This window comes from Elephas maximus, chromosome 22 (assembly GCF_024166365.1).
Source record: "Elephas maximus indicus isolate mEleMax1 chromosome 22, mEleMax1 primary haplotype, whole genome shotgun sequence".
NCBI classification, from domain to species: domain Eukaryota; kingdom Metazoa; phylum Chordata; class Mammalia; order Proboscidea; family Elephantidae; genus Elephas; species Elephas maximus.
Window position 1 is genome coordinate 33,222,054 of NC_064840.1, and position 15,782 is coordinate 33,237,835.

Below are 15,782 nucleotides of genomic sequence, written 5' to 3' on the forward strand. Positions count from 1 at the left end.
CATAAGAAAATCTATTAAGAAAACATTCTGCATCGCACTTTGAAGAGTGGCGTCTGGGGTCTTAAACGCTAGCAAGCAGCTATCTAAGGTGCATCAATTGGTCTCAACCCACCTGGATCAAAGGAGAATGAAGAACACCAAGGACACAAGGCGATTACGAGCCCAAGAGACAGAAAGGGCCACAAGAAGAGACTGACTTGATTTGTAAACTTTCACTTAAAGCACAATAAAAATTATTAAAAAAAAAAAAAAAAAAAGAGAGATTGGAACCATCCAGAAAAGCAATGCCCCCTTACATCCAGTAAATCCACTCGGCACTACCAGGGGGCATCAGTCCTAAACATGGCAGGCACACTGAGATCAATAGCACCCTGAAGGCTCAATATGTGGAGAAATCTCTAAACTATGGACTTTCCATCTTGGGAAGGGGTGGAAAGAATGTCTATTTTGACAGCCGTTGTTTATCTCCCTCGGCAGACATATTAGAAATAAGGAAGTAACAACAAAAAAAAATCATTGTTAATATTTGAAAGAGTGCAGCAAATTAAGAAAGGAAGAAAATTGTGTTAAGTTCAAGTGTTATGTCTAGAAGTAGGTTTCTCTCTCTCTTTTTCTCTCCCATTTTTCTTCCCTCTCTACCTCTTCTTCAGTTAAATCTAATAGTTACATTTCTGAAACAGAAACAACCGTAGTATACTCATCATGAGGTTAAATTACCAAAAATTGCTAGGTATAGTCTAGAACTGTGCTCACCAATACAGTACTCACTACGTAAATGTGACTATTAAGCACTTGAAATGTGGCTACTCCAACCCGAGTTGTGTTTAAGTATAAAATATACACCAGATTTTGAAGGTTTAGTACAAAAGTAAAATCTTATTGGTAATTTCTATATTGAATATTTTTAAAGTGATAATATTTAGATATATTGCATTAAATAAAACATATTATTAAAACAATTTTCCTTTTTTAATGCATCTAGTAGAAATTTTAAAATTATGTATGTGGCTACTCTATATTTCTGTTGGTTAGTATATTTCTAGAAGAAAGGATCTAGAGAAATTAAGTTGTTGAAGTGTATTCATCATCTATGTCTGGAGAAAAAGAAAAAAAACACTGCTGAAAGAGATTAAAGAAGACTTAAATACAAGATGTTTCTGTTGATGGGTTGGAAGACTTAATATTGTTAAGATGTCAATACTATCCAAAGCAATCTATAAATTCAATGCAACCCCAATCAAAACTCCAACAGCCTTTTTTACAGAAGTAGAAAAACCAATCCTCAGTTTTATATTGAATGGCAAGAGGGTCTGAATAGCTAAAGCAATGTTGAAAGAGAAGAACAAAGTAGGAGGACTCACTTCCTGATTTTAAAACATACTATGCAGCTACTCACAGCGACCCCACAGGACAGAGGAGAACTAGCCCCCAGAGTTTCCAAGAAGCACCTGGTGAATTTGAACTGCCGACCTCTTGGTTGGCAGTCATAGCAATTAACCACTATGCCACCAGGGTCGCTATGAGTCGGAATCAACTCGATGGCAACTGGTTTGGTTTTTGGCTTTACACAGCTACAGTAATCAAAACAGCCCTGTGCTGGAATAACAATAGATATATAGCTAAATGGAATAGAATTGAGAGTCCAAAAATAAACCCACACATTTATGGTCAACTGATTTTTGACAAAGGTGCTAAGTTCATTCAACGGGGAAAGAAGAGTCTCTTGAATAAATGGTGTTGGGAAAATTGGATTTCCACATACAACAAAATGGAACAGGACCCATGTCTCATACCATACACAAAAACAAATTGAAATGGATTAAGGACCTAAATGTGCAAGCTAAAATTCTTAGAAGAAAATGCAGAGGCAACACTGTCAGGCTTAACTTTTAACAATGGATTATCTAATAAAAGAAAGCACAAACAGCAAAAGACAAAATAAATAAATGGCACCTCATCAAAATTAAAAACTTTTATTCATCAAAAGACTTTACCAAAAAAGTAAAGAGACAAGCTGCCAACTGGAAGAATATCTTCAGAAACTACATATCCCGTAAGAATATAAAAACCAAAATATATACATAAAACTTTGATAACAACAAAGAGACAAATAAGCCAATCATAAAATGGGCAAAGGACTTGAACAGACATTTCACCAAAGAGGACATTCGAATGGCCATCAGACACATGGAAAGATGCTCACTGTCATTAGCCATCAGAGAGATGCAAATAAAAGCCACAATGAGATACCACTTCATTCCCACTAGGACAGCTAAGATTAAAAAACAAATAATAATAAATATTGGTGAGGATGTGGGGAAATTAGAATCCTGATCCATTCCTGGTGGGAATGCAAAGTGGTACAGCTGTTAGGGAAAACAGTGTGGCGATTCCTGAAAAAACTAAAAACAGAACTACCATATGACCCAGCAACTCCACTCCTAGGTACATACCCAAAAGATTTCAAAGCAGATACTCAAAAAGAAACTTGTATACCAATGTTCACTGCGGCAGTATCCACAACAGACAAAAGGTGAAACGACCTAAATGCCCATCAACAGAAGAATGGATACATAAAATGTGGCACATACATACAATGGAATACTACTCAGCCAGTGGGGGAAATGAGGTCTTGAAACATGCTACAGTATTGATGCAGCTTGAAGACATTATGCTGAGAAAAATAAGCCAATCATAAAAGAACAAATATTGTACAACCTCACTTATATAAAAAGAAAAGGCAAATGTACAGAGACCAGCATTTATTAGTGGTTACCAGGGGTAACCAGGGAGGGATTAACAGTGATGGAAAAATCGTATTGATTAGGTAGGGTTGCACAGCTGATTACAGTAATTGCGGTTAATAAGTTCTACAGCTGTAAAATGTTGAATTGGCATAAGTAACTGCTAAGACTACTTATGTGCAACCAAACACTTCATGGGATTTGGTTCCTTGGTTTAGAGGTTTAGAGTCACGGTTTCAAGGGACATCCCAGTTAATTGGCCTAATAATGTGTTTAGTGCATATGTCCTACCTCCTAGTTCATTTCATAGAGCCTGGGGTTTTAAAAGCTTGCAAGCAGCCATCTAAGGCACAACAATCGGTCTCTATTCACCTGGGTCAACAGAGGAAGAAGGAGAGTCAGGAATTGAAAGAGGATATGGAATGTGGCTAATTGCCTCCTTAAACAACAGCCTCCTTTGCCATGAGAACAGAAAGACTGGATGGTGCCCAGCTACCATTACTTATTATCTTGATCAAAGATTCCACAGAAGAATCCTGATCAAAAGGGGGAAAATACAGAACAGAATTTCAAATTCTCATGGACTTCTGGAGCCATGGAGGGTGGATGAACCCCTAAAACTACTGGCCTCAGATAATCTTTAAAACTTAAACCAAAAATATTCCCTGAAGTCATCTTAAAATCAAACACCAGTTTAGTTTAACTAGTAAAAAAGGTCTGCCTTGGGCATTATGCTCTTTTAAGAGCTATCTATATGAGATCAAATTGACAACATCAACTCAAAAGATTAGATATAAACCTTAGGGGGCAGTGAGTTTATGTTGAGGAAGGAGGAACAATTCAGAAAAGGAGGGTGAGAATAGTTGCACAACTCAAAGAATGTAATTAATGTCACTAAATGGTAGATGTAAAACCTGAATTGGTGTATGTTTTGCTGTATATATTCTCAATAACAACAACAAAATAAATAAAATTTAGGAAAAAAAGAAATGACTCATGATTTCAAATTACTTCTAGGAAGAAAAATAGTATTTAACATGTATAACTATTTAAAATTGCAATCTCCTTTTAGTCCATCCAGTAAGCTAGCTACTACTTCAGACTTCATATTACTACTTCAGATTGGATTCGCACTCATCATGCATGACAAGTCTGTGTTGGACCCTTCTCTCTCAAAAGCATTCAGTTGAGAGTATGAATGATACAATAACAGCTAAACAAATAATAAAATAACGTTAATTAAAAAAAAGAAACCTGTTTTGCCCAATTGGTTAAAGTAGGATTCTAGCACTTGACTTAAGAACTCAGGCACATGAATTCTTCAAAAATGTCAATGTCCAACTTTCATGTCTGACCAAGAAGGAGTAACAGGGACTAGATTTACCCTCCTACCTGAAACAACTAAAAATCCAGACAAAATACATGAAACAATAGGTTTCAAGACACTGGACATCAGGCAACAAAGGACAGTAGTCCCAGATAGATGGGAAACAAATGAAGTGAACCCTGTTACTGCCCCAGCTTACTACGTGGAGAGTCTCCAGGCCCTTGCACAGAAGGGGACCCAGGCAGAGACCAGCAGACTCCCTAAGTTGAGGAGACAAGACTGAGAGTCCATGGAGACCAAGACAGCTAGAGTTCATAGGATGAAAGGACTAGAAAGGAGAGAGCTGTATAGAGACGATAAGAGATCTAAGAGGGGTCCCCTCAAGAATTCAGCTGAGGACTGATCAGCACATGTGTGTGATGAAACTACCCGATGCTGAACCAATTAAAATGGACAGTGCTTGCCAGGAGCAGAAGGCCAGGAACACTGCCTGTTCCCAGAAACCAGGCTGGAAAAAACACATAATTCACAGGGCACTGGGTAATAAGTATTCAGGAAAATCATGCCTCAGTAGTTGAGAATATAATAGTCCTAGTTAGATTGGGCACAGCTCCAGACCTGCCTAAGATATCTTAAATGAAAGACTCAAAAGGATCAAACTATCTCCTAACAACCTATCGGTATCCTAGAACAAAGCTCAACAATATTTATAAAAATATTTATAGGAAAAGAAAAATACCCAAAACCCAACAAGGTAAAGTTCACAATGTCTGGCATTTAATAAAAAATCATCAGGCACGCAATGAAGCAGCAAAATATACCCCATAAAGAGGAAAAAATCGGTCAATGGAAACTAACAGAGAACTGACACAGATTTCACAAGTAGCAGAAAAGTAAAACTGGTCTTATAACTGTATTCCATATGTTCAAAAATTTAAGGGAAAACATAGAGATACTAAAAAAAAAAGGACCCAGATTGAATTTTATTGAACATGAGAGATGAAAACTATACTCGATGAAACATACACTGGATGATTTAACAGCATATTAGACATTGCAGAAGAAAAGATTAATAAATTTTAATACATAGGAAGAGAAACTACCCAAAATGAAACAGCGACACTTTTTTTTTTTAAAATGAAAAGGGCACCAGTGAGCTGTAAGACAACTTCAAGCAGCTTAATACTGGGCAGGGACAAATGGATGAATAGGACTAACCCAGTACCCAGTGCTGTCGAATGAATACGACTGTAAGGTTTTATTACTATATACTGGGTATGTCACTTAAAAGTAGGCTGTGGTAAGTTAAAGGTGTATACTGTTATAGATTGAATTGTGTCCCCCACCCCCAAAATATGTGTTGGAAATCCTAACCTCTGGGCCTGTTAAAAAGCAAAGATGTCACTTTGAGGACTAAGGTGCACCTGACCCAAGTCATTGTATTTTCAATTGCCTCATATGCACATGAAAGCTTGACAGTGAATAAGGAAGACTGAAGAAGAATTGATGCCTTTGAATTATGGTGCTGTGCTAGCGAAGAATGTTGAATATACCATGGACTGCCAGAAGAATGAACAAATCTGTCTTGGACAAAGTACATCCAGAGTGCTCCTTAGAAACGAGGACAGCGAGACTTCATCTCACATACTCTGGACATATTATATCAGGAGGGACACCTGGAGAAGGACATCATGCTTGGTAAAGTAGAGGGTCAGGGAAAAAGAGGAAGACGCTCAAAAAGATGGACTGACACAGTGGCTACAACGATGGACTCAAACATAGCAAGGACTGTGGGGATGGCGTGGGACTAGGCAGCATTTCCTTCTGTTGTACACAGTGCCCCTATGAGCTGGAACCAACTAGACTGCACCTAACAACAACATGCCTCTGGTTATAATCCCACTTGGGAATAGGTTGTCTTTGTTATATTAATGAGGCAGGATTAGTGTAGGATGTATCTTGAGTCAATCTCTTCTGAGATATGAAAGAGAGCAAATAAGCAAGCAGAGATAGGAGAAGATAGATGCCACACCCCATAAAGATCACCAAGGAGCCAAGGAATAGAAGCTGAAGAGGAAAGGCCCTTCCCCCAGAGATAACGGAGGCAGAAAGCCTTTCCCTAGAGCCAGTGCCTGATTCCAGACTTCCAGCCTCCTAAAGTGTGAGAAAATAAATTTCTGTTTGTTAAAGCATGACCCACTTGTGATACTTTTGTTACAGCAGTACTAGACAACTAAGACATATACCATAAACTCTAAAGCAACCACCTCACACCATATACAAAAATCCTTCCAAAATGGAGCAAAGATCTAAATGTAAAAGCTTAAACTATAAAACTCTTAGATGAATGCACAGACATAAGTCGTCATGACCTTAGATTAGGCAATGGTTTCCTAGATATGACACCAAAAGCACAATCAACAAAAAAAAACACTACATTTCATCAAAATTTTTAAAATTTGTGCTGCAAAGGGCACCATAAAGAAAGTAAAATGACAACCTACATAATGAGAGAAAATATCTGCAAATCATGTATAAGGGTCTAGTATCAAAAATATACAAAGAATTCTTACAACTCAATAATAAAAAAGACAAACAACGCAATTAAAAAAACAGGTAAAGATTCTGAATAGACACTTCTTCAGAGAAGATATACAAATGGCCAATAAACACATGAAAAGATGCTCAACATCATTAGCTACCAGGAAAATGCAAATCAAAAAAATGAGATATCACTTCACACCCAGTAGGATGGTATAATAAAAAAGACAGATGATTACAAATGCTGGTGAAGATATGGAGAAATTGGAACTCTCATACACTGCTGATGGGAATGTAAAATGGAGCTGCTGTGGAAAACAGTTTGGCAATGCCTCAAAAGAGTAAACATAGAGTTAGCATATGATCCAGCAATTCCACTCCTAGGTGTGGTGCAGTGAATTACTTAATATGACCCTTCTAGCCATGCATGGTCTTGTGACTCCCACAGAATGACTGGGTGGGGCTATGCAAATAAGGTGCTTTTGGCCCACCAAAGGGATTGGACAGCTTGTTAACAATGCAAATACGGTGCATGGAACATTTGTGAGGGTGGCACCATGCCAATAAGGTGTATGGAACCCTAATGAGGGGATTGGTTAGTTTTGCCATTCTGCTAGTCTTAAAATGAGCAAATCCCAGAGGCTGAGAAGGGGACCCCTTACTACCACCAAGAAGAAAAGCCAGGAGCAGAGCATATCCTTTGAACCCAGAGTCCCTGTGCTGAGAACCTCCTAGGTCCAGGAGACAGACAGTGAAAGCTGTAACACCAGAGGCAGCGAGAAGCAAGACAGCAAGAAGCATCGGCAGAGAAACAGCAGCGGCAGAACCAGCAGACTGACCGGCACAGGATGGCGCAGTGGGCTTCCTGGTCCACAAAGCGAGGCAGCTACAGTGGGTGTGCTGACCCATGGAGCCAGACAGCTGGGCACCTTCGGACAAGAGGCTTGCTGGTGGAGTGGGGTGCCTCTGGGCACTTAATGGCAGAACTAAAAATCTTTTAACCCTTGCCCGAGGAGGGCAGAGGCCAGGCTGATGGCCGAAGGGCTGAGAGGGTAGAAGAGAAGCCTGCCTGCAGGCACAGCTGAGAAGCTGTCCTGACTGAAGAGCTGTATCCAAAGTCATTTTGATCCTGAACTATAACCTGTTACTTCCCTAATAAACCCCATAACTGTGAGTACAGTCTGTGAGTTCTGTGTGGCCACTGCAAGGACTTATCAAATCTAGCAAAGAAGTAGAGACTGCCATTGGAGGGACAGCTGGTGTCAGAATTGGTGAAAAGGTTGGAGAGTGAACTATGCTTGACCTCTACCTCAGAGGAATCAGCCTTGGGTTGCTGATCTTGATTCTCCTCTCCCCTCCTAAAGTTAGACAAGGTCAAATACCTCCATGCCATTTTTTTTATACTAGACATCTACACAAGAGAACTGAAGACATAGGTCCATCTAAAATCTTGTACACGAATGTTCCTAGCAACGTTATTCATAATACCCAAAAAGTGGAAACAACTCAAATGTCCATCAACTGATGAATGGATAAACAAAATGTGGTATAGCCATACAATGGAATATTAGTCAGCCATAAAAAGGAATGAAGTACTGATACTTGCCGCATCATGGATGAACTTTGAAAACATCATGCTAATGAAAGAAACAATACAAAAGTCTACATATTGTATGATTTGATTTATGTGAAATGTCCAGAACGGGCAAATCTAAAGAGAGAGATAGAGGTCAGTGGCCACCAGGAACTGGCAAGAGGAAGGAATGAGGAGACTGCTACACGGTTTCTTTTTGGGGTGATAAAAATGTTCTAAAATTGATTTTGATGATGGTTGTACACCTCTGTGAATATACTAAAAATCAGTGAATTATACACTTTAAAAGGGTGATTTGTATGGTATACCTCAATAAAACTGCTATAAAAAATATGAAACACTTAGGGATACATCTGACAAAAGATGTGAAAGACTTCTACATTGAAAACTATAAAATATTGCATATAAAAATACCTAAATAAACAAAGACATACACCACATGACCTAGTCATTCCATCTTTAGGTATTTACCCAAGAGAAATAAAAACATATGTTCACACAAAGACACATACATGAATGTTCATAGCAGCATTACTCATAAAAGCCAAAAACTTGAAATAACTCAAGTGTTCACCAGCAGGTACATGGATAAACAAGTTATGTTATACCCGTACAATGGCATACTAGTCAACAATAAGAAGGAATGAACTCCTAATACACACAGCAACATAGATGAATCTCAACGCGATGCTGAGCGAAAGAAGCCAGAAAAATAAAAATGCATGTAGCATCATTCCACTTATAAAAAATTTCAGAAAATGCAAACTACTCCATAGTGAAAAAAAACCAGATCACTGGCTGCTGGGGAGGTGGAAGAGGGACAGTAGGGTATCCAAGGGGTTCAGGGACACTGCTGGGAGTGATGGATATACCCGCTACCTGGACTGCAGTACTACTGGCCTCACAGGTGTGAAGAGTGTCAAAACTGATCAAATTGTACACTTTAAATATTGACAGTTTCTTGTATGTAAATTATATCTCAATAAAGCTGCCAAATACAGTCATCCACAGGGGGAAATGCCACTGCTAGTAAGACAAAGTCAAGCCCAGGAACTGTTTCAGGTTCAGAGACACATGTTTCTCTTTAGAGACACAATAACAGATGGACACATGGTCTAGAATTTTCTTCAGCTATAAGGGACATTATAGGGGCAACTGGCTCTGTGCTGCCCACTGGGGCACACAGCCCCCATACCCCATTTCCTGGGGTAGTTTTGACAGCCCAGGGGGCTGATGGCACTGTACCCCTCCGCTGACCCCCAAATCAGGTTCCTGCCCCCACAACAGGCCAGCACCCTCCATCTGCCACTCAGAGCAAGTGCCGTGGAAAATGGATTTCCTTCTACACAGTCTGTGGTTCTAAAATCCAATTATTTGATGTTCAAGAACCCCAGTTTCCAGGCCAGAACACCTGGTCATCTCCCACTCATGCTGGGCCCTGCTTTTCTGTCTCCACCCGTCTGAGTCATCACCTGGGGCATTGCCTGAGGCAGATGCCTTACAAGACAATGCTGAATGTTTTCAAAACACACTCCACCACCTACCTTTGCTTCTAGACCTATAACTAGACTTAAGTCCCAGCAAGCCCCAAAAGATGAGGAACAAAGTGTGTACACTACACTCCAAAAGAAATGCTTGACTTTTCTAATATGTACAAACAGAAACCTGGCGAATATGTGTGGGAATGGATATTAAGGGTGTGGGATAATGGTACAAGGAACATAAAGTTGGATCAGTCTGAGTTTATTGATATGGGCCCACTAAGCATAGATTCTTCATTCAAAGTTTCAGCTCGAGAAGTCAGGAAAGGATCTAATAGTTTATTTGGTTGGTTCACTGAAGCATGAATTACACGGTGGCCTACATACACTAAATCAAGTTGAAGTACCAGACCCGCCTTGGTATGTTATAGAAGAAAGTATCCAAAGGCTTAGGGAAACTGGCATGTTAGAGTGGATTTATCAGGTTAGACCTAGGAGAAGATTGATGACCAGTACATTCCCCCAGAGCTGATAGAGAAAGAAAGCCTTGCCCTGGAGCTGGCACCCTGAACTTGGACTTTCTAGACTGTGAAAGAATAAATTTGTTTGTTAAGCAATCCACTTGTGGTATTTCTGTTATAGAAGCACTAGATAACTAAGACACCACAACTTCCATCCACCCAACATCTGCCTCCTTATCACACAGAGGCCAGTGACACCTCACATCAGAGGAGAGTCCTGGTTCAGCCCCGCCATCTGTTTACAATGGGCTAACAGCAAACCACAATGCCTTCTGTTTTGGCCTTTGGGTCCAGCCTACTCCTTTGACACAACCTTACCAAGTACCCACCGTGTCCAGGCTTGTATGGGTGCTGAGAAGAACATGAGACACAGCCAGCATAATGCCCCAGTGGAGTCTCTGCTGAAGAGTGATCAGTGCTAGGAAAGAGAAGAGTAGAGCAGGCATGGGGACCGGATGTGCGAGGGCATGCCATTCCAGTCGGACTATCTTAGCAGCCTTGCTGCAGAAACACAAAGGAGGAGAGTGGGCAGGCAGAAGCGAAGGGGCCTGTCTCAAAGTAGCTGAGAGCAGTACGGAGGTAGAAGGGCAGGAGTGGTGTGAGCAAGTCGGGAGAGATGAGGTCGGACAAGAACACAGGCAGACCCTCTGGTGGCCTTTGGTGGCTGAAAGGAGCCCTGGAGGGCTCAAGCAGAGGAGGAGAGGCTCGGATGCAGGTCTTAAAATGGTGCACCCTGGCTGGCTGCTGTGTAGACCAGATAGCTAGAGAAGGTGGGGAGCAGGGAACAGTGAGGCAGCTGCTGGGTCAAGCCCGCAAGGGTGACAAGGCCCTGGGTTTGCTTTGAGAATGGATGGGCCACCCCTGGAGACCAGCTGCAGAGGTAATGCATCCACTCATCACCACTCAGAGCACGTTGCCACCAGGCCCTGAGAACAGCGCTGCTATCTTCAGGTGACCCCGAAAGCTTCAAGGCCCTGCTATGCCAGCAGGGACACAGGATGCTAACATACCTTCCTTGGCACAGGCCAGGCCGCCAGATCCCCCACCAATCACCAGGAGGTCATAGTTCCGCTGTCCTGCTGGGGTGAAGGATGAGATGTGAGAGGAAGGAAACCAGCTACAAGTCCAGGGCACAGGTTCCAGAAGGGGGCTCATGACTTCTAAAGGGCAGGAATCTTTGTTGGTTAAATGCTACATGTTGTTGTTAGCTGGCACTGAGTCAGCCCCCGACTCATGGTGACCCCATGCACAATGAAACAAAATGCTGCCTAGTCCTAAACCATCCCTGTGATCCATTGCAGATAGGACCACTGTGATCCATGGGGTTTTCACTGGCTGATTTTTGGAAGTATACTGCCAGGCCTTTTTTCCTAGTCTTAGTCTGGAAGCTCCACTGAAACCTGTTCAGCATCACAGGAACTTTCAAGCCTCCACTGATAGATGGGTGGTGGCTGCACATGAGGTGCGTTGGCTGGGAATCGAATCCAAGTCTCCCGCACGGAAGGCGAAAATTCTACCACTGCACCGCCACTGCCCCCTAAACATTATACAGGATGTATTTTATCAGGACAAGGGACCTGGCCTGTGACTTTCTGGGATGATAATGAATCACACGTTGGGGCAGAAGGCTGCACTTGTTCCCACCATCTGCACAAGTCCAGAGAACAAGGAGTATGGGGGTGAGGGGTGCCCGCAGGCTCGTGTGAGCTCATCTGCAACCCTCACCATGTCCAGAGGAAGTAAACCTATCAGGACGCCTCTGAACTCAAAATTCAGCTAGCATCAGAGCCAGACACAAAATTAAACCAAAGGTGCAAAGCACATGTTTTCCCTGGCCTGACATGTTTTTCAGTTGAAAAGCTATTCTTCAGAGTGAGGACACAAGGGCAGGTGCAGGCAGGCTGTCCAGAAGCCAGTGGCACACACAGCAGGCCTTGCTACTCTCCTGGTGGATGCAGCGTCTCAGAGAAGGCCGCACTGCACGGGGAGACTGGGAAGCCAGGGGGGTCATGTGCCTAGGTTGCCCTGAGGACTCGGAGGAGTGGAAGAGAAGGGTCCCCAACCTGGCCCAGGTCTCTTCCCTGGATCCCTTCTGGGCTCCCTCTGGTGTTCCCCCCAACCCCAGGTAGCCCTCATCCTTCCGTACCTTTTCTATCCCCGAGAAGGTGCCACCTGTGACTATTATGCAAGCTACTGGCATGGAAGGCAGGGGAGAGACACCCTAAGGGAAGGGAGTGAGAAAGGGAGGGGTAGAGGGAGGGAGGCAGGAGATGAGGGAGGGAAGTAAGAGGGGGGTGAGAGAGGAAGGTGGGGGGTGGCAAGGGCGGGAGGTGAGAGGGTGGGGGAGGGAGGGAGGGAAGATGCAGTGTGGGGGAGAGAAGGTGTGTCCCTAGAAGTGGGAAGCCTGTCACTGGGGCCTAAGGCTGGGGACACCTCCAAGCACTGGGAACCACCTGCTCTCTGGGGAAGGAAGGAGGGAAAAACAGAGAATTACTGCTAGGGGTGGTGCAAATGGTTACTGCACTCAGCTGCTAACCAAAAGGAAGCAGGTTTGAATCCACCCAAATGCACCTGGACGAAAGCCCTGGCGATTTACTTCCAAAAGATCACAGCCACTGAAAACCGCATGTAGCACAATTCTACACTGACACACATGAGGTCACCATGAGTCAGTTGACTCAACAGCTACTGGTGGTGGTCACCAGTATGAGGGCAGGGGTGGTGGGGGATGGCTGACCAGGGTCTCGGGTATAAAACAAGGCAGGAGTCTGCCCAGATGAGGCAGAATTGCTGCCTTCCCAGGGCATCAGGGCTGGACGCCGGTTGCACAGAGGGTAGCAACATGCATCGGCCCCCGTGCAGCTTATACCAGGCCCCAACCACCCAGCGTCCTGTGATCAAAGCGGGGTCCTTCCCATCCCCAGGCTGCTGAGCCTCCCCACGCCAGGGGCAGAGCCCAGCGTCTGCCATCGAGAAGACTGGTTTGAAACAACCTCAACCTTCTTGGGCTGGCAGAGTGGCCAAGGACACACCTGTAGCCCCTGCCCAGAGTCCCATGCCCCTGGAGGCAGCGCTCCATGGGGTCCTCCGGGCTCCAGAGACCCAGAGACCTGGATGGCATGCCCTCCACCCCCGACCCCTGGGCCTGCAGAGGCACGGGAGCTGTGCCTTAGAGCTCAAGTGTGGCTTGCAGCTGACCTGCCCTCTGCCACTCTGGGCCCTCCTGGACTCTGCTGCACCTGAACCCTACAGCTAGCCCCACCCAAGGTCATCAGGTGGTGGTGCATCGAGATGTGTGTATGCGCACACGGGGATCTCACATGCCAACTCAGTTCACACAGCCAAGTCAAAAGGAGGCCCGGCCCCAAGTTCAACTCAAAGATTGTAAACAGCCTAAACTGTTGCCCAAGAACTCTGATGGTTTTGATATGTGGCCAGAGAATTGAGGGCTGACTTGGTGATGCAGGGGCATAAGTCCACTGCACTGGGCTTTGCTGAGGATGTCTCTATCCCTACCTTCCATTGCAGATGCCTGTCCTCCCACCTGCTCAGGCGTCTTGCATGCAGCCTGCGCCGTGCCTCTGGCTCACTGAGGCCTACTGCTGCTGCTGCTATCAGACAGAGAACAGGTCCCTTGGCTGACGCAGAGATGGGGCTTATCATTGGCAGGATTACTTGAACACCGGGGACACCCGGGGATCCGTGAGTCTGATAAACACTCTGAGAGACCAGCATTCGGAGGCTTTTTTAAGAAGAGTGGGTGGCAGGCATTCCCTGGTGCCATAGCTATGCACTCTGTGCTTCCCAGCCTGCCTGTACCCACTCCGCTCTGGCTGAGGTCACAGCCTCAGCCAGGCAGCCCTCCCCACCCGCCCTCAGGGCTCAGGCATGGACACCCAGAAGGGCCTCTGTCCAAGGCCTCTGGTCTCCCCTGAGTCCTGACTGCATTGTCTTTGAAGTTTCTGCTCATTTCTGACCCTGGTGCCTAGTGCAGGGTCAGCAGCAGAGCAGGAGCACATGAGTGAAACAAAGTACGAGTGGGGGACACACTGCCCAGGTAAGGGCCAGCTGAAAGCTCCCCACGTGGCCCCACGGGTGTGCTGGCCTTCTCAGACAGCCACCTGTGCACTGTTCTCCTCGCCCACGCTTTCCTGGCAGCAGGTATCGGGGACAAGTGACGCCAACAACACTGGCTCCCGTTCAAGGGCAGCATCAGGCAATCCTGAGGCTGAGGACAGGGCAGGTGTTCTCCTGACCCCAGGGAAGCTGCAGGGCTGAACTGCATGACGTGGCTCAGACTTGGACGTTCTTGTCGGGGGTTGGCATTGTGCACACCCAGTCCTTCTTCATCACCCGAAGCAAAGCTCTAACGTGGGGGCTTCCCTCTCTACCAGCACAGCTGTGCTGCCATGGGGCAGTCCTGGGGAAGTGCTCCTGCCCAGCCCCAAATGAAATATTCCGCCCCAAGGCCAAGGCTGCCCAGCAGCCTGAAAAGCCCTGGGCTTGTAGCTGCACTGGCCACACCCTGTCTTCCAGCACTCCCAGTGAGCTCTCATGTCCAGGGAGACTGGCTCCAAGGTCTTGCATGGCCATGGGGTAAGCAAAAGCCGTCATAAGGATAGTCCTAGGTTTCAGGCTCCCCAGGACCACAACAGTGCACAGCTTTGCCCATCTACATGTGCAGTCAGCTCTTGCCATTCTTTCTCCACCGACACCATCTCTATGAAAAAGTTCTCGCCCCTCAACACTCACTCATGTGAGAGTCAAGTGCTATCACCATCATCACAGGGCAGGGCCTATGGGCGGTCGCCACTCATGGGACTGACCACACCACAGCTGCTGTGGTGGTGCTGTGGTCAGCTGTTGGGAGCCCATCCTGCAAATTTGGGCATGAGCTCTCCTAGGTGGCGTAGCATCCAACCCCTCCTTTGGGACCCTGGTGTCACTCAGTACACTCAGGGTTACATGAAAATTGTCATAGTCTGGTTAATGCCCCTCAGTGATTTCACTAGCACATTTCCTCATCCTCCCCATACCCACCCCCCAGGTCAGCAGCACCAGCACAACACGTGGGCGCTCAGGGCCCATCCACTTCCCTAGGGTCCCTTCATTCCCTACGTGTGCATGTATTGAGTGTCTACTATGAACGGCCGCTAGTGGCTTGGGGACTCAGGAGGAGGTGGCAGGGCTGGCTGGCAGGCAGTGGATGGCTGCAGGTGAGACAGCCTCAAGATCATCAGCGCTATTGTTAATATTGGGCTTAAAGGTGGGGACTGCGGAGCTCCAGGAGTTACAGGTGCACCAGGCACAGGTCACTCTTCCCACGGGGCTTCAGACAGGCCCCCCCCCGCCTCAGTTTCCCCTTCTGGGAACAGAGCTGCAGTGACCGATGTACGCGCGCACACCCCCGCACCACGCAACCATACACCACCGAGTTCCCCACGCCGACACCCCCGGCCCCGCCCTACCTGCCGCGGGCCCCGCCGCGCCCCGCACCCTTCCCGCCGCGGCGGGTGCACGCCAGCGGAAGCGCCCGCCACGTCTCCACAGAGCCGCCGCCATCGCCGCCTACGC

General features: G+C 45.6%; 1 protein-coding gene across 5 annotated transcripts in view; it reads right to left on the bottom strand.

The window, feature by feature from the left end:
• The window catches only part of TXNRD2 (thioredoxin reductase 2), a 71,780-nt gene extending 56,010 nt beyond the window's left edge, over positions 1–15,770 (bottom strand). For 3 of the 5 annotated variants that reach the window (XM_049865188.1, XM_049865186.1, XM_049865189.1), the window contains exons 1-2: positions 15,677–15,770; positions 11,219–11,287 (exon numbers count right to left, since the gene is read on the bottom strand). In XM_049865188.1, the coding sequence (XP_049721145.1) occupies positions 11,219–11,287; positions 15,677–15,770 (163 nt within the window). The remainder of the gene's footprint in view (positions 1–11,218; positions 11,288–15,676) is intronic. The other 2 variants (XM_049865190.1, XM_049865187.1) reach the window with 1 other exon arrangement.
• Between the last annotated feature and the right edge of the window lie 12 nt (positions 15,771–15,782).